Raw genomic sequence first — 19,699 nt, 5'->3', positions numbered from 1 at the left:
TGACCTCCCTTCTCTTTAAACATGGCGAGACTTCGTTCGCAGCTCCGCGGCTGCTTATAAGTTTGCCTGAATCTGCTGCACAGGAGCACATATGGCTGCTGCTACTTGGTTTTGTTGTAACGAATTCCATCTGTTTGTTTTGTGAGGTGACGGAGTGGTGTCAAAACTGCATGTGGGTGTGGTTTCGCTGCATGGAGGTAAAAAAGTGTGTGTGTGTGTGTGCAAGCTTGGGCCTCTCGCATCTTTGTGATATTGTGGGAAAATTGTACTGCTGTTGAAACTGGGAAAGTGGCCCTCCAGAGATCCAGAGCCAAGGCTGTTAAACTATGGGTCAGGACCCGACACACAAACACAAACAGTGGAGGATTTTGACCCCGTGAGGTGAATACGCTATGTATAGACACTAGGGTTGTCAAAAGTATCGATACTCAAAAAAGTATCGATACTTAAATGTTGTATCCGGATACAATACTCATTTTCAAAAGTATCGAGTATCTGAAGCTTGTTATCATTGTTGCAGTTTCTTTTTGCACAACTGTTTTTTATTATAAATATTTAACCTGTGGTTCTGTTATTTTTTATTTTTTTATTATTAATTTTAACAAAACACAACATAAGTCACCAATGGACAAACACAGTTAAAAAGAAAGAAAAAGAACAACAACTACAAAATCACAAAACCAACCTAAATAAATAAATAAATAAAACAATAATAAATAAGAACTTTAACACACTAAATAACATTAAAACTAAAACTGGACACAAACAAACATCAAACATAATAACCACATAAAACATACAGTATATCAGTAAACTTAATAACCTAAGAGAAAATATTCTGTTCTGTTCATTTTTACATGTTGCATTTTTGTTGTTAATAAAAATATTTCTGTTAAATTTTGGGGTGTTTGTTTTTATCCTTGTGGTATCGAAAATGGTATCGAGTATCGAATATTTTCTTGAGTATCAGTATCGAGTTGAAAATTTTAATATCGTGACAACCCTAATACACACACACTTCTGATCAATATTACATAGCCTTTATATGTTATACTTTTTGGTAATATCCTCAGAAATGCATCATTATGTACAAATGTAAACAAATACTAACTTGAACTTCCTGCCTTGATGACTAACTTTCTGTTCTTTTGGCCTCTCCCAGTTTCATCACCCTCATGTGACATTACATTTCTGACTACATGGCTGCCACATGTGTCAAATTATTTCTGCAGCCCTCCAGTGATGTCACATTTTAGTATTGAAGATAACCCATTAACACCTGCAGGTTTAATTAAGAAAAGAGCATCTAGATTTATTGGACCAAAAATATCCTCAAAACGGATTTAATGAGAGCATGAAGCAGTCGTGCAGTCATACTATTATTGTTGCACTCGAGGACTAGCACAATTGCTGTAAAAATAGCCGCTCACTTCCCCTTCCTAACACTTTTTAATTTGAGTGGTCATCCAGAGGGGATTTAGCCAAAATTAAACACTTACAGGATGCAGCACAGTCACAGTTTAATTTGCCGTTTCTGTTTTGTGGAGCAGCAATAAACTGCACCACCAAATACAATGTCAGAGCAGGCTGTCTTATTACAAAAGTATCTTTTAGCGTAATGTTAAGTTAAATACAGAGGGCTCAGCTGAAAAGACTAATCTGAGTAGTTCTTAATAACAGGTTGCAAGATCTTTCAGTCTTGCTGACCGGCATCTGATCACAGGACACTTAATCTCTGTCAACATCAGCTGAGAATCAAAACAGCAGTTTGCATGAATTCCTTCTACTTTGATGTGAAATGACAAGCATGACTTTAAAGATACTTTCCATTAACATTTTCCGTCTTCCCTCTTATGATTTAAAAAGTATAACAGGTAAAGCTGTGATGAAGTGAGAAAGCTGTGTATGAGCAGTTACATATGAAAAGTCAGCCTTTGGTGCCATCTAGTGGACAATAGAATATATTGTGCTTCTTATGAACTAGACTTTTTTTGGTATGTGAACACCTGTATCTGCAGCCTGTGTCATGACTTATGTTTGATGAGATCAGCAATCCTTGGCTTACAAACTTCCTGTTGCTCTCTGATGGTTGTACATGGTTGCGGTGTGTGTGTGTGTGTGTGTGTGTGTGTGTGTGTGTAGGAAGTTTCACCACCAACAACACTTTTCTGTAACTGTATATTTGACTAGTCGTCCTTTTGATTCTTGTGTTATTGTAACAAAGTGCTAAAGCAAGTATTGAGTTGGCTGATAACTGATAATACAAATTCACTGGTTCAAACATAAGGATTTCCATAGTTTGTTATTATAAATTCAGTACTAAAGGAGTTGTGTTTCAATGTACCTAGATGTTTGAACAAGTGAGATGGGTTGTTGAAACAAAACTATGGCGTTATAATGAAGTACCACCGAAAATGCCATTGTTCTGTTCATCTGTGACCCCACTCTGGTGCAAATCCCCCTTTTCTCTAAATGTTTCTTTCTTTTTATTTTTTTTAATCTATTTTTTGTATGTTTAATGAGGTCCTGTGACAGGAAGGGAATATTTTGTTGAAAATAAAAATCTATGTAATAAAATAAATGCATATAATATAATATGATATTAAATAATATAATACATTTATGGATGAATAAATGAATAGAATATCTTCAGGAATTTTTCGGCAAAACAAGCAAATTAAAGATGTTACCTAAGGCACTTGGAAATTGTGATAACCTTTATTTCTCTCTCTTTTTTTGTTTAAAACTATTTTCCAGTGTTTTGTTTATCAAAAGATTGGTAAATGAAATGTAACTATAATCAATAGATTAAATGATTGCTGCAAGTAATCATTTAATCTACTTTTGCTTAAAAATTATGTTCATCAAAACGGTTGTTGTAAATCATTTTTCCTTTGATCAGCTAAATGATTAATGGACTTATCATCTAAAACTGATCATTAAAATAATCATTAGCTGTTGCTCTCTGTATTTTTCTTGACCCTTATCAGCTTTTTTTGAGTAAAAAGAGATTGGTGCTTTTTTAAAGGGAAAAAAATACAAATTTTAATGCTGTCATCTTCCAAGTAATAGAGGTGATGCTTCATTTGCCTTTATTTTACCTGACAGATTTTTTACTTTGAATCATCAATTTTTATATGCATATCCACCAGAGGGCAGCACACTTTTGGAAATAAGCAGGGCATTGGCTGTATTAATAAATTATCCTTGCAATATTGTGTTGTAGTACAAACTCTGCCACTCGCATGTATTAAAAATAGTTGTTGAAAAGTGTGCACTGTTACAGAACAACACCACAACCTATTGTATGGCTATGATTCATATTGATTGGCGGACTTTGTGCCTTCTAAAGCCAATTAATGTAATAAGTGCAGTACAATACACAAGTGTGACCTCTCATTACTGGCTCTCTCTGGGGCTCGTCTCATTAGCGGACTATTGATCAAAGATATGCAAAGCAAAGGCTGAGGGCAGGCCAGCTGTCTGCTTTGTTCTGAAGACCACTTTGATGTCAGTTTGGCATGAAACAGACTATTTTTTCACTTAATTAGACGGATTCAATAGGCAATGCTGTATTCATTTAGACCTATGACTGTCGTGATTAAGTGTGTGTCTGTGTGTTAGGTTAAACCACTATTACAGATTAGAGAAGAAAATAGGCCTTGATTTAAAAAAATTGAGAATGACAAATTAATTATCTTCTTTTCCAATGTGTTACCAACCAGGTAATTGGTAGTTGAACATTTGTTGTTTGATAGTGAGCAGTGTCTGATGTGCCAATAGAGAGCAGGTTATACATATAATACAGATGTTTTAGAGTTTGTTGCAACAAACTGCATGTATTTGGGGCTACCACTGAGCTGCAACACTGGTCTTTAATTGGAGGTTGGCATAGAAACGCTCACCAGAGCAAAGCTAATAACAAGGATCAAGTGGCCCTACCTCAGTCTCTATTGGTTCAATGGCCCACAGTGTCACCTGGCTCGATGACAAGCCAAGCTGGAATGTGACTTGTTTGGCTATTATGACACCTTAAAGGCCATGTGGGCTCAATGAGCCTTAATTAGTTGGCTTTAGCAACATGTAGGCTCCTGTTTACTTCACTATTGCCATATTTTTATCCTGTAATTAACGTACAGGGCATTGAAAAAAACATAATACCACACATATTACAAACAGTTGTCATTGCAACAAGTGGAAAATTATACAAGTGGAAAATTATACAGCACTCTACGTAAAAGTTAAGAGTTTTCTAGAGTTTGACAAAATGACCCCAACTCAAAGACCACTTACTATTTTTTCTGGAGCTTTCCGTTGCATCACATGCTTTTTATATCAGTGGATGGTGTACTCAGTTGTCATATGGATTTGTTGTTATTGCATCCAGAGCACGTCTAAAACTTCTGATTTATCTCATCCAAGTTCACAGTCTTAATCACCCTGGATATAATAAGGTTCACAAAACAATTTCATCTCATGGTCAACTTACTCACCTTTTTTTCTTCTTATCTATGTATCATTGAATACGAAGATATTCCCCTGTATACCCTGTTTTATGGACATCATGCTGTATTAAAGAAGACTTTAAATTAGTGATTGGGACTATAAAAGCATTAGGAAAATGTTTACTGAGGTAAAAAAAAAAATGTTGACTTGTATAAGATCTGCCTTCTTTTTGCAACCAGTGGAGTCATTATTTAGTATTTAGTGAATCTGGTATTTACTTTGTATTCTACAGTTTGTCATGACATCCTTATTATCTTCTTGGAATACTTTGTAGTAGGCTACTGCACAGTTTAATTAGGTCACTAGGGGAAAGGTTTTGCACCATTTCCTGACTTCAGAAAGCACAAGTTATCTCATTGCATTACTAACTAAACCAACTCTATTTGGTATGCTTTAGCACCAACATTGCTGTCAACAGGTGAGTGATGTCCTCTTTGTAAATAGGGCTTCAGTGGTCAATTTTCAGGTTCTGTCTAAAAGCTCCAAATCAAAACACAGGGGCCTTTTTTGAGTTCTGTTGTTTACACATTAAACAGACTCGTAGAGCAGGATCAATTGAAATCTTGTTTCTCCTTTGTCTTTGTGTGTTATGAGTTTGCTCGCTGATTAAAATCTCCTGTGTTGCTGCTGGGTTGTGATGGTCCGGTTGCCTCATAACCTAATATGGGGGTACCCTCTGCGTTACGCAAGGATATCTAAGTCTCTGTCTTTTCCCCTTGCTCTTGTCTTTCTCTCTACTGTCTCTTTCCTTTCCATCTCCCTCTCTCTATCTCTCCTCCCTAGACTTACTCTACTGATGTAGAGATCTCTCTCTCTCTCTCTCTCTCTCTCTCTCTCTCTCTCTCTCTCTCTCTCTCTCTCTCATGCTCTCTTTAGCTCAAGCCTCCTCTCTTACTTTTATAAGTGTACACAGACTAGGAGGGATTGGAGCTTGGTGTTTTTTCTTCCTTTCTCTTCAATATATCAGCCTTTTTCTGTGCTACAGTAAGTAAACTGTTTACTACGAGTTCTTGCTGTACTATGACCGAGATAAAATCTTTTCATTCATTGTGTTTTGTGGCTGTAAGGAAATACACTTCTAAGATTTACAATTTCGTCCAATCAGTTTCACAGCGAAAGGATTTGAGTTTGTTAAGCTGAGGGGGTTGAAAGTTGAACACAGGGAACATACTTGATAGTGTAAGGCTTTTAAAATACGTATGAATTGTACTGTTAATGGATGATTTTTTAAAAAGCGGATGAATGTATGAAAAAAGCAAACTAAGTTGTGCAGATAGGCTGTTTAGACCCAGATTTGGCTTCTTGTCTTGTCATTATTTCAAAGGTAGGTAAAGTCTTACTTGCAATGTTTAAAACACTTGGTTGAAAGGTTAAATTTAAAATGAATAACATGTAATATAAGTCAGTACACTACCAGTAACTGATGTCGTTTCTATTAGAAATCTCCAAAACATTTATGCAACAGCTACTTTTCAAATCTTTCTCTGCATGCAGAACCAGGATTATTTTTTTTATGTCTAGAACATTAAGAACAGAAAAACATTCATCAGGCTTATCTCTGGCTGTCTGACCAGGACTGTGTGCCGTTATGTAGGAGAGTGTTGCGGCTTGCTGTAGTATGACATCATGAGAACTGTAAATGGGGGAGTGTGGTGGTGTGGAGGGGTCCCACTGGGTGCTCTGGGTAATGGGTTCCAGGTTGTTTTGGCCCTCAAGATGACCCTGTTTTTTTCCCTCCCAGACTCTCTCTACAACTCCTCTGTCATATTTCTTCTTCAGGTATACTTCTTTTGCTTTATCTGCTGGCTTCTCCATTCTGTTTCCTTCTCCTTCTTCACTTTTAGCAATTGAATCATATTTTTCTTATTTGCATCAGTCCTATCAGCTATGATAACATATTACTCACCAGCTACACTGCTGAATTTCAGCATTTAAGTATATATTTTAACCAGATGAAGGATTTGAGTAATCGAACATCTAGATCATACAGCCAGGCCACACTGCCAGCACATATGCATTGCAGAAACTCTTGGTTTTTATATCAGTGCCCATGTAAACAGGTCAGAGCAGCCACACAGCCTACTTGAGCAGCACAGCTCAGGCGCAGGCTTGGCTGCATGTTGGCTGCAGCACATTTAGAGATTTGGTGTCTCGCCTATTTTTTTCACATGAAGTGGAAGCTTTTATTCTGAAATATTTGCAGGAAAATGTAATGAATTGCACCGCTCCTTGGAAATTACAGTAGAAATTAAATGATACATTCTGTTATTTGTGGCAGGCAGCAGCACAGCAGCAGCAACACTGTCTGTGTGGACACCTCTCTGGGTTGTGTCGCCTGAGTCTTAAGTACTCAGAGAAACCAGCTGAGCAAATTTTAATGACAGCTCGACTCAACAACCCTCCAGGATGTCCTTTGTCTGTCGAACAGCATTGGAGAAACACTGATATTAAAAGCAAAACGGTGTTATTCAGTGGTTGAACAGTTTTTTATCATGTGGTGCTTTTGTTGGAGAACTCAGTGGATACTTTTAATCCTGAAAAACCTCTTGAATAATGAGCAATGGAGAAACCTAAAACAACAGCTCCCATGATCCCTCGATACTTCATGACATCACCAAACCCTCTTTTGTTATTGTTTTAATTAAGAGGCCCCATAGTGTCAGAAAATTACATGTTGTGCGATTGTAATAGAATCATTTTTGTTTGCCTGAAGTTTGACTCTAATAAAACCTTAGAAATGAAGACACATTGCTTTACTTAATCAAGCTCTATTTATTGTCCTCATCTCCTAAATTGCTGTGTAGCTGCCGATGAGCAGCATGCTATCATAACTGCTGACCAAAACTATGAACGTAAGACCAAGGCTGATTCAAGGCAAGGTTTGCTGTAGCTCATTAAGAATCACCTACTGTGACTCTTTTTGTAATAATGATACCTAACCTAACCTCTAATATCTAATCTCCTTTAAAGTCTTCCACAAAGCACACAGTAACATTATATCTGCTGAAGTGGTGATTTGGCATTTCATAAGCGCGACTAAGCACAACTTGTCACTCCCTTTCTATTCTCCGTTCACTCTGTCCAAATTAGATTATTTAGCCCTTTCCTGTAAATGTGTCTTTTCTGTTGCACTTTCTACTCATTCTCCACTGTTTTTCCTTGCTGCCTCTAACAGGGGTTGATGACCAGCAAATGCAGCCACCAGCCGAGAATCTGTATATCTGTTTTCTTGTTTTCATCTTCATAATGCTGCTTATCTCCTTCCTTTGTCGTGTATTTGTTTTCTTGCCCTTCACTCTGAGTTTTCCACTGCTCTCGACTTCTGTGTGACACGCACACACAAAGTACACACATTATTGCCCTAAGCTTGTTAAAGGTGTGAGGCAGTGCTCGGGAGGAGGGCCCAGCTCTTGGATCTTCCGTGAAACGGCTCCTTGTGAAATTCAGCAGGGGATTATGATTCAAGTAACCCTTGGCTTCCCTCTCCATTTCCTCTGCTGTGCTCCCCTGTGTTTTTCTCTCTTCACCTCCTTTTTGTCTTTTCGGCTGCACTGTTTCATATCCTTATTGCTACTCTCCCTCATTCTTTATTTTCACCTCCTCCTTCACTCCATATTTTCCTTTTTTCTTCTCCTGCTTCTGTTGAATGTGCTTTCCTGTTTTGACAAACCTTCCTCAAAACTTGTATGTATCTTAGAAATGCTTTTTCTTAACCATTCCATTTCTACTTTTGTCGTTAACAATTATCTCCCCCCCCCCCCCCCCTTACTTTAAGTCCATAAAAAAGGGCCTTAAGCTAAAAAGTAGCTGCTTTAAATGTATTTCAAGACAGGCCATGATACTGGAACACAGTTATTGAAATTATGTCTTAAACCTAAGGCTCAGCAGGTCATACGTGGTATAATAAGCAAAAATGATTAATAAAAATCTAATTAAAGCTTTGAAATCAAATCTAAATTTGTGGTAGATAAGTATGTATTCATGCTTTAAATGCTTTTTCCCCTTTTGTAGTAATTAGGGCTGCTCAATTATAACAAAAATCATAATCTTGACTAATTTGGAAACATTGTGCATTTATCAAACTAAAAAAACAATTAAAATGTAAAAAATGCTAATTTAAATTAGATAAATTAATCAACTTTGTAAATAAAGGAAAGAGGTGCAGTAGATTTATAACATAAGACAAAGCAAGAGCATCATTGCAAAACAGAATGCAGCACAATCATTTTTAAAAAATCCAGATTATTTAGTAAAGTGACATTTGATTAATTGCCCAGCCCTTATTCATTTGGCCCACTTATTTCATATAACTGCCAAAGCAAATGCCAGTGAATAGTTCAGTCTTCCGGCCATAGGGAATCCCAGGGAAAAGTCTTTCTGAAAACTTTTGGGGCTTCCCAAACACCCACACACACTTACAACATCGACATTACATATACAGTGTATTACTGCATGAATCTAACACCTAGAAATGTTAACATCATAGTCCACCCACTGAGCCACGGAGGACCTGATCTAAGACATGAGTCACACAAGAGCGGTGTTCTCTCAAGGCTTACTCTGTAAAACTACAAACTCCACTGCTTTTTGTGTGATAACCAGCAGCACATTTTACTGTTCAGTTGTCATGTTGTGTCCATTTCTTTTGAACTCAAAGTGTGTAGAAATAATTTCTGTCTTCTTCCGAGTCCACTGTGCGTGTTGATACACTGCAAACACCTCTTGTCTCCAGTTGCATCTTTTTAATGTGGTCGAAAATGCTGAAACCCCAACAAAGACAATGTTTTCGTAACCTTGCAACCAAGAGAATAGTTTAAAAATTAGGTCATGCAAAAAAAAAGGTTTGCTCATTGTTTTTGTGTTTATCTCTAAATCTGCTGCAAGTGGTTTATAGTGTGAATACATTAGTGCCAATAACTTACATTTCAGCTACATTAGTATGGTCTACTTGCTTGATTTCAAATGTATCATTTAATAACTTAAATGTCAGTTGGATTATGATCTTCTTAATATGTTTTCATAAGAGAGATTTGTTCAAGTGCGTATTTTATCCTATAGTATGCACTCTACTGTCTCATCTAAAGCAGATACTCAGACATAAGGCTCCTCTAGTCTAAGCAACACTGACTCAAGTGCATGGACCACCTACACACACTAACGGTATATTCACATGCACTCAGATAGAACTTTGTATGTTCAAACACATAGAGCATACAGTAACATATATATACACACAGCTTGTACGAGTACACACATAAAAGACACATGTAAACATATAGAATCTGTATCTTTGTACACATAACTACACACAACTTTCTTTACACACAAATGAGCACAGTCAGCGGTGAGACAGTCCAGGCTCTGGCTGCGGGAGAGCAAACATTACCTTGTGGAGACAGAGACGGCAGAAAAGGTCAGAGCAGAACAGGACAGTGCAGAGAGGTTGTCTGTTTCTTGGTGATGCAAACCAGGATTAGGAGACGCTTGGATAGAGACAGCGGTGTGTAACAAAACACACACACATACACACACACACACACGCACATAGACGATTACATAGACGATTCACATGTTCAACCTGAGAGGTGGGATGTTTGTTCGGCATGTTTGGGTATGCTTGGTTTATGGCTTTTGATTTGGTTTTTCCCCAGGATGGGTGGGGTGAGAGTGTCTGGGTGCTGAGATACCATAGCTGCTGAACATACCTGGCTCCTCACAAGTTTTCAAATAGACTAGGTGCAGTCGATTTAAACGATCTTGTCGCATTGGGTGGGCAGTGTGCACATGTTCTTCATTTCCCTCAGACAGCTTTGTCGGCTCCATTTCCACTGCATTAAAACAAACACAGTCCATGAAGGATTTTAGGAATATGTGGCTTTCTCAGAACCAAATCTTCCAGTGATTTACAGTTCTTCAAGAGTGAAGCAGTGGAGAGATTCAGCTTAGTTTTATTGAGTTCATATTGCTCTGCTAAAATCATTTTCAGCTAAGTTTTAGAAACATTAAGTCCTCAAGTTGAAACATTAAAATAACTGAATTGAAGTGTAAGTTTTTGTTTTCTAACACATTAGGTCATTATATTTAAAGATATATGCACTTTATTGGTGGGGCTGTAGTCAACCAAAGAAAATCTTGGTTGACTGAAATTCTACCTACAGTACATTAATAAAAATCAGTCGCTGGTCGATGGGGGAAAAAGGGAACATCATCAGCCACAGTGCACACTACCTTCATCAGTTGTGCGGCGAGGCACTGAGTGTCTATCCTGTGGTGAGTGCTGCAGTCATTTTTGGGTGAAACACTACATTTGTCACTGTCATGTTTTACCCAGCCGTCCAAGTGGGGGAGGAGCAGGACAATGCCATAAAACAAACCATTACATCCTACAAGTACAAGGGCTGAACAACAACAATTAATACTGTGGATCACATGTACTGTTGGTCTGTCCTCTCTCCCTACATCCTTCAGTCTTCGATTTATCCAGAGCAATGGTTAGAGCAAGTACTCTGCCTTGGGCCAAAATGTTCTACTACTGCAGATATTGTGTATGATAGCAACCAGACGCAACCAAAGTCTGTCAGCTGGAAAATAAGATGTCAGTTCATTAAAATAAAAATGTGATAAAAAGAGTTAACGGCAGCCCTATTTTGGTAATTTTCTGTTGAATGTTATTCATGGAGGAATTGATAAAAACGCTTTTACTTTGAAAGAGTATACCTTACTTCCAAGTGACATAATTTAAACTTAGACTGCTAATCTATACTCTTAAAAAGTTGGTAAGACATTTTCATCACATTCGAAAATGAGAAAAGTATGCCACATCCTGCAGCTTTTTCATGTTGTTTATATCCCCCTTTTATATACTGTTGTTGCTGTGTTTTTAGTTTCATGTGCTATGAAATAAGGTACACATCAGAGTTCTGCTCTCAAGCCACAGCACTTTAATCTTGTCCACCCAAGTATAAAAAATGCACTTTTTAAGACCAAAATAACCAATACTCAGTACTCTGCGTCAGTGTAGAAGGGGTTAAGGCTGACTTCTCTCCCAGTGACCTCGGCTCTAGGTCCACAGACCAGAATAACAGAGTTCTTTTAACAGTGACCCTCAGTTGACCTCGGCTAACCTCGACCCTCCATGAAGCTTCTAAAAGTAGAATTCAGTCGAAACGATGTATTTCTATTCCTTGACTGTCAGCTTCGTGGGAGAGAGTACCATGATGGGGGGTGGCGGGGAACTAATGCAGTGATTTGTCTAATCCCATGTGAGTACTTGTGTGTGTTTAATTGCATAATATCATTACCAGATTATAGCTTGTGTCCTTGTGTGTGTTTTTGTGTGTATGCTGGACAATAGTGGGAGAGAGAATGGACTGTACAGACACATACATCATCATTGCAGCATTTCACAGACAGCTGGGCTACATTGTATCATGCGATCTGTGCTTTGGAGTACTGGACAACATTCAGAGTAATTGAAGAGGAGTGTGTATGTGGCCCGCGAGATGTGTCAGTGTGGGAGTATGTGAGTGTGTGTGGTGGGCCAGGGACATCAAAGTAGAGAGGTCGAGGTGTGGGTGGTTGGGTTTCAGGGAGACCGGTTCGGCCGCTGCAGTGTCCTGCATGCTCATACATACTGTATGTGTCTGGTATGATATATGTAATCGCACGGGCATGAGTCCGAGTGTGTTTGCATGTCTGCATTTTAGCATGTGTATGTATGTGTGTGCATTCCTGCTTAAAGTTCAGTAGATCTGTGTGGCCCCTTGCTAATCCTTTCCCAGAATGGCTGTTGCCAGGCAGAGAAATTACCCAACGGGGCGCTAATGGGACTTCACGGCAGACTCATTCATAACCGTATGTGACATGGGCTAATTGAGGTATTAAAGTCCTAGCTTGTTTGTAAATCAGTGTTACATATTTATGAATATTTTATTCTCTTTTAATTTATGACTCGGTTCCTGCATCGCATGTTTGATCCACATCCTTGAGAAAGACAAACCCTCTGAACTCTTCAGGTGGCAGCAAGCCTGAAAATAGAACATATCATCCGACAACAAGGGCTAAACTGGAACAGGAAGCTGTCTGTTAAATTGGAAGGTAGAAATATAGATAGTAAGAAGGATTTGTTTAGAATTTTAGGAGTAATTGCTTGCAGAAACGCATAAAAAAAGAAAAACCCAACTAAATCTGAAGCTTAGCTGCCGGAGAGCGTAGATCTCTACCAAGTTCGGATTGTAAGAACATGGATGCTACAAAGAATCGGATCAGGCGAGCCATGAAATTAGGACTAAAATTTAGCCAACTTTTCCGAGTTGTTGTTCTGACTTGAGGGGTCGTTCACGTAAATTTACTAGTCGGGAAGTAATCTTTCCAATTATTCCAACTCCATATGAATGCAGAACAAAAGCCTTATCTTGCAATGTTGTGAAAAGTGAAAAATAATCTGTGTATCTGTGCTGTGAATCAAATTCGCTCCAAAATGGAATGGCCCATGCTGCCTTTCACCATTTTTTTATGAAAATGGAGCCAATAGTTTATTTGTAATCTTGTTGATTGACACACAAATAAAACAGAGCCATAAACATGACCTCCTTGGCTGAGACAGTAAATGGAAATAAATATTAAGTTTACAGCAGGTCAAATTCTGACCCAGAAAGTGAAGAAGAAATCTCTTTTGCATGTACACCTTATATGCAATTTGCTTCTTATTACAATTGCAGATTTAAAAATTGTAAAACATTTATTATTTTTGCAGTGATCAGCAAAAGAGACTTTGACTGTTTACTGTACAGCATAGAATTTTAAAAAAAGTTACTGTTACTTGCATTACAAGGGGGGCTCAATCAGTGCAGCTGCCTCTAGCATTAATAAGTTACCTTCACTGAGCTTAAACCATTAGTGTTTCCTGTACACACAGTGTAACATGAGAAACAGAGCTGTATTAGCGTCTGTTGACTCATTGTTCAGCTAACTGGCTAAATGGCAACATCAGTAGTACTGTAACTTACTAGGAAGAAGAACACGATGAATATGTTAGTATTGTATGACCTGCACTTATGTAATTGAGCTCAAATGCAATTATTGCCTCCATGCCTGATGTGAATGTGACCACATTAGAATAAAAGTACTTTCTTTTTTTCTGCCTGTCCGCCTACATTACAGTGACCATTTTTAATACTGAGATTAAAAAGGCATTAGAGAAAATGGACAATTTGGTTGATTTATTTAATTATTTCCCTTTAATGGGTGTTAAAACCAGTTAAAAGCTTGCTCACTCCCCCACTCGCTCGTTCACACATTCACTCACTCACTCATTCCCTTGTGCATTTAATTTTGATTCACGACAACAGTTATTCTGTCCTCGTTATTTATGGATTCACTTGTCTGTGAAACCTGAGAATCAAAAAATCGAAGATAAACTTTTTTTTCTTACACAAACATCTCCACTTTTTGGGATGTGTAGATACTTTGACCATGATCTTTTGTGTGCCTATATATGCATTCTACCTTGCTTTCAAAGGAAACTCGGTCTATATGTCCGTCTATGTGAACCTTGAAGATGGGTTTGTTTGTTTGTGTGCGTGTGTGAAGACAGCTGCTTTGTGTCTATCAAAAGCAGCACCACATTCCCTACAGTGTCCTTTGAAGTAAGGCTCTCTTACACACTTCTGTACACACATACAAATAGCTTTTTCTGCTTCATTAGTCACCTCCTTCACTACTACACACTCACTTGGTCTGTGTGTTAAAGTAGAACTAGCATTTGCAGCCATAGGGGAGTATATCATTTTAAAATGTTTCATGTTAAGAAAGAAAAGATATCATATCAGATAAAACTGACCCTCACAGGGTAGGCAAAGTGAATGGATGAACATAAAACAAAACTTTAAGTAATGGACTCTTAAGTAGTTTAAGCAGTTTGTAAAGATACTACTTACAGAGTTTTGCATCAAAATACATTGAAACCTCTTTTCAACCTACAAAGAACCAGTTCCTGCACCTTATCGGGCGTAGCCAAAACACTCAGACACTTTCCAAAAAGTATTCAAAAAGTACTCAGGGGAAACACGCCTAATATTGGTCATTCCTATGTAGTTATTGGAAATGCCACTCAGAGTGCCACCTGGACAGATTCTGACCAAATCGGATGAAATCATGTAGGTTCTCCAATTCACAAACCAATCGAAAATGTGGTAACATTGTGTCAATAGTCCTTTTAATAATTCTTCTGTGTTCTCGTCAACATGGAGAGAGATTTTATGTTACTAATGACAGAAAAACAACAACAACATTGTATTGTTTGGCAGAGGCATAGTGGAGCAGTGATTTGGAGACACAAATACAAACCCCTTGATAACTGCTGTTTAGGGCTGTTTGCAGCTACTTACCCATTCCCAATGATATTTCTGTCACTTTAATACTCAGAACTGAAATATTCAAGCAATTTAAAATAGCATAAAAACGTTTCTACCCATAAATCCTTTTGGGTTTTTATTTGTTTATTAGTTACGGGAAAACAGAAAATCCAGCCCTAATTATCTGAAAACCTTTCCATCTAACTGTAGAGTAAATAACACAGGCATGAGTGCTATGTACATCTCAGGCCAATTCTTTTTTTTTTTGCATTTTATTAAATGTGGAAAAAGATGCACTGTTAATGTTGTAGACTTTATGTCGGTTCAGTAGACATGCACAGTCTCTAGATTCTGATAGAAAAAAATGAGGTATTTTACCAGAAGTGTGAAACAGTGAATGTTCTGGATAAGAAAAGGGGAAAAATGTTTTGTGTAAATGTGTTAAATAACAGTTTTTTTTAATTTCATAATGTTTTCAAAATTTAAGCTTTTACTAATAGGCTTGTTGCTGGAATGCAGGTCAATACAGTGTCTCTCACATAATTAGCTTGTTACTGAGAGAGTGTGTGTGTGTGTGTGTGTGTGTGTGTGTGTGTGTGTGTGTGTGTGTGTGTGCGTGTGTGTGTGCGTGTGCGCGTGCGCGTGCGCGTGCGTGTGTGTGTGTGTGTTCCTCTCCCTCCCTCTGGCTCTCTCACTCACTAAACGTTCAGGCTGGTATGTCTGCTTTCCCTCGGGATGGCCGAGATCTGACAACAGCTAGGCCTACACCCCAGGCAGGAAACCCATCCCACTGAGACAAGTAGCTGGCCATGTACTATATGTGTTTGTTTGTGCATGTTATGTGGTGCCAGCACTTGGTACAAACAGAACATTTTTCAAAGAGCGAACACCGCTTTACATGTACTCGAGAAAGGCTGGTGGTACCTTGCTCCTTCCTGGTGCCTATTGACGATCACACCCAAGACATATTTTCTCATTAAACTTGTATTGTGTTTATCCCCCCACTCTGTCACCAGTATCCATTTGGTCCAATTTTGTAATATCCCCTTCGCTGAAGGCATTAGAGCCCACTTACAGTGCCACAAAATGTTGCCGTAATTGCTTTTCTTTGAAAAAAAGCTCATCTGCAGGTTCATTCGAGGACACAGTCAATCGGTTTGGATAAGTGTTTCCTTTTATTTCAGATAGATTTTGTTCCGGGAAGAGTGTGAACTGAAGGAGGATGAGGGTTTTCTTTCAGGTCAAAATATTCGCTCAGTTAAAACTCCTCAGTGACGTCTTTCCTTTCTCTCTTGCCTCCTGCCTTCCCTTTCTCCATCTCCCCATTATTCCCCCTCTCTATATAGCGACCTATCCGTCTGTCTCACTCTGATGCTTTCTGTCTGGTTCCCTTTCCCATCTTTCTGTCTTGCTGTTATGTGCCTCAGTGGTATTTCTCTCTATTAATTCTTTCTTTTCACACTTTGATTTCTTTTCTACCGAGAGGAAATTGCTTCCGATAATGACCACAGGAGAGCAGGTGATGACAATGACCTCTCATTCAAATGTTGTATAACAGTCTGTAAAGGTGAAAAAAGCACCGGATGAGGTGCTCTTTGCCAGAAAGCTTTTGTATAACTCTTTCATCTCAGTTATTCAGACTTCAAGGTTGATAAAGTAGAATCGGCTTCACCACTTTATCCCGTATCAACTATGATTTACTGTAACTGTGGACACTTTATGAAAATGGAACCTTTATTTATATCAATGAAACTTTCATTTAGAGCATGTAAGTAAGTGACCCATTTGTCAATTACTTTCTCAACAGGTTAATAACTATGTGCAAGACAGAGAGGAATTCAACCTGATTCATCCTGCCAGAAAACTCCTGCTATCCTGCCCTGGATGTGTGTGTCTCAGGGAGTGTGGCTGGCCATCGCACACTGTCAACCATCCTTATCACCTGTTAAGGTTTGAAACCATTTTTGTCTAGTATAGTTTTCCTTATTACCAATAAAAAATGGTGTTATCATGTGGCTGTGGCTCAGATGGCCGTGCTGTTGCCCGAGGACTGGAAGGTCTGTGGTTTGATGCCTGACCATGGCTGTCTACATGTCGAGGTATCCTTGGGCAAGATACCGAACCCCAAATTGCTCCCAATGCTGCGACATCGGCTGTGTGAATGGATTACTAATGGTGCCATGTGGCATGTAGGGTAGCCTTGGCCACCAGTGTATGAATGTGTGTGTGTGAATGATCATCTGCAGTGTTTAAGTGCTTTAATAGGTCACTATGACTATAAAAGCTCTTTCCAAGTGTAGCAAGTAAAAAAGGCTGACTCTTTGGCAAGGCATGTTTACTTGTATAGCACCCTTCAACAACAAGACAATTCAAAGTGCTTTACACAAAATATTAAAAGCATTGGTGAGAGACATATAAAAGAAAATGACATTCAAATATAACATTTTAAAATTGAAAAAGAGCAGTTAAAATATATATATATATATTTTAAAAATCAGATATCAAAGGAATAGAAGTTACAGTGCAGTATTAGCAATTACTGAAAGGCAGTGGCAAACAGAAAAGCCTTCAGTCTTGATTTAAAAGAGCTGAGAGTTGCAGCAGACCTGCAGTTTTCTGGGAGTTTGTTCCAGATATGTGGTTGAAAATGACACTAAAGAAAAGCACTTTATGTAGCAAGAATTCTAGATTAAACATGGCCAAACAAGCTTTAAGAAATTCTCATGGTCATTTGTCATTATCTTCTGACACTTTATTGGCAAATTGATCAATTGATTAATTCAGAAAACTGTTTCCACCATTGCAAATGCAGAAATGTAGAAATTAAAATCAGTGTTAATGAATGACTGAGATCTTACACTAGTCGTATATTGCAACAACTGTGCAGACATTTGGCTGCATGTTCAGATTAGAATATCAGGCCACATCTAGTGTTTTTTTTTTTTTACTTTCTTTTATCCACTTCTTTATTTCCAGGTTTTATCGTGCTTGTGGCCAGAGGACGTCGGTGTGTTCCCTGCTGACTGGAGCCCTACTGGAGGCCACAGCAGCTCTCGGTGCCCGCTCCGCTCTGCCCTACCCTCTGCCCCAGGGCCCCAGCAGCCACGCCGTGCTGAAAGGTCAGTGTTATTCTGACATTATTGTTAGTGTAAGAACCCCAAATTTATACTTTCCAGCTTACAGTTGTTATGTGTGAATGTAAAATGTGTGTTTCACTCATAGTATATATCCTAATTCAGCAGTTACATACTGTACAAGACATCTGATAATGACAAGAGGAGCATTATGTTTCTTGACAAGTGAAGCATGGACTTTGGGCAGAGCATCTGTATCTGTTTGATTGTGAGAAGAAAAGGTTTTGACTATTCCCCTGTGGTGTACGGCTCCTCTCTTTCCTCTTCCTCTCTGCTCTTTTCCCACATGGTTCCTTATCCACAGCGGGTTCTGGGTCGGTAGAAGCACGTCTGTACTTGATCCCAGTGGTTGCCCTTTCCTTTTTACTTTTTCACTTTATTTCCTTTGCTGTCCTCCTCATACCATCCCCTCTCTCTCTCTCACTATCTCTCCCTCTCCACTCCATCTCCATCTCCAATTTAGACACACATGCACACACAATGCTTAAGTAGTGTGAGATGAACAAGATGAAGAAAAGGCCTCCTGACATCACAGGCTCCACAGAACACTTATGCACACACACACACACACAAACCAGGTTATTTATGTCTTACCATCTGAAAAGAGGTTATATGCACTTCAAACATCATCCTCTGAAAAGCTAAGGAGGGATACTTTGAATTTGTTTGGCTGTTTTTTTAAACCTAACAGCCACACTCACTCTCCTAATCACAATAATTTTGGTCGATATTGAGATCATGATTATATAAGAGCTTAATATGCAACATATCCCCTTAACGGCACTCTTGTCTTACAGCAGGAGGGTGACTGGTTCGATTCCGGCCTTCGGCTCTTCTGTGTGGAGTTTGCATGTTCTCCCCGTGTCAGCGTGGGTTCTCACCGGGTACTCCGGCTTCCGCCCACAGTCCAAAAACATGCACTTAGGTTTAATTGGTGACTCTAAATTGTCAGTAGGAGTGAATGAGCATGATTGTCTGCGTCTATGTGTTAGTCCTGTGATAGTCTGGCGACCTGTCCAGGGTGTATCACGCCTCTCAACCAATATCAGCTGGGATCGATCCAGCCCCCTGCGACCCGAGTGCGGATAAGTGGTTAAGGATAATGAATGAATGAGTTGTGTACCTGAAATGTTTCCAACAATGTTCAAACCTAGAGAAATCTATCATTTTAATCAAGGACTTTAGTCATCCGACGTCTGGTCAAAAGATGCATGGGATAAACGCCATGGATAAATGTTTACATAGTTGATAGATCAAACTTTTGCCAAATAGAGTTGATAGAACTGCATTACCCATAAGTGCATACCCCTGATAATTTTTAATTATTGTTATTGTATCTATTTCAGAACTTTTTCTAACACAAGCATTAGCACTGGGTCCTTTGGGAGCTGCCATTAATGTTTGGCAAGCAGTAGCCTGCATTTTAAATCATTATCTACAGTGCAGTCCCTTATTGGCCTCGGTGCATTTGAACTTTTATGAACAGGAAAGGCCAGACTATCACATAAAGCCAACAGAAATGTTGAGCTCATGTAATAGGATGATCTTACCAGGCTACCCCATGACTGCAGCTAGCTAACTCCCCTGAAACGCCTTGAGAAAGACATTAAAAGGTAAATCGTAAACCTTAATGAGAGAAGAAAATAAACACATTCTCATCATGTATATAGTATGTCACCTCTTTGCCTCACTCTCTCTCACTCA

The 19,699-nt window shown here is 38.7% G+C and overlaps 1 protein-coding gene across 1 annotated transcript in view; it reads left to right on the top strand.

Annotated features, from left to right (window-relative positions):
• The window catches only part of plce1 (phospholipase C, epsilon 1), a 90,170-nt gene that overhangs the window by 17,106 nt on the left and 53,365 nt on the right, over nt 1-19,699 (top strand). Inside the window, exons 7-8 of the mRNA XM_059324482.1 lie at nt 16,669-16,811; nt 17,838-17,980. Coding sequence (XP_059180465.1) covers nt 16,669-16,811; nt 17,838-17,980 — 286 coding nt within the window. The remainder of the gene's footprint in view (nt 1-16,668; nt 16,812-17,837; nt 17,981-19,699) is intronic.

The sequence above is a fragment of the Centropristis striata genome, chromosome 21 (assembly GCF_030273125.1).
Source record: "Centropristis striata isolate RG_2023a ecotype Rhode Island chromosome 21, C.striata_1.0, whole genome shotgun sequence".
NCBI classification, from domain to species: Eukaryota; Metazoa; Chordata; class Actinopteri; order Perciformes; family Serranidae; genus Centropristis; species Centropristis striata.
The sequence above is the reverse complement of the archived record's forward strand: the minus strand, read 5'-3'. Positions and strand labels throughout refer to the sequence as shown.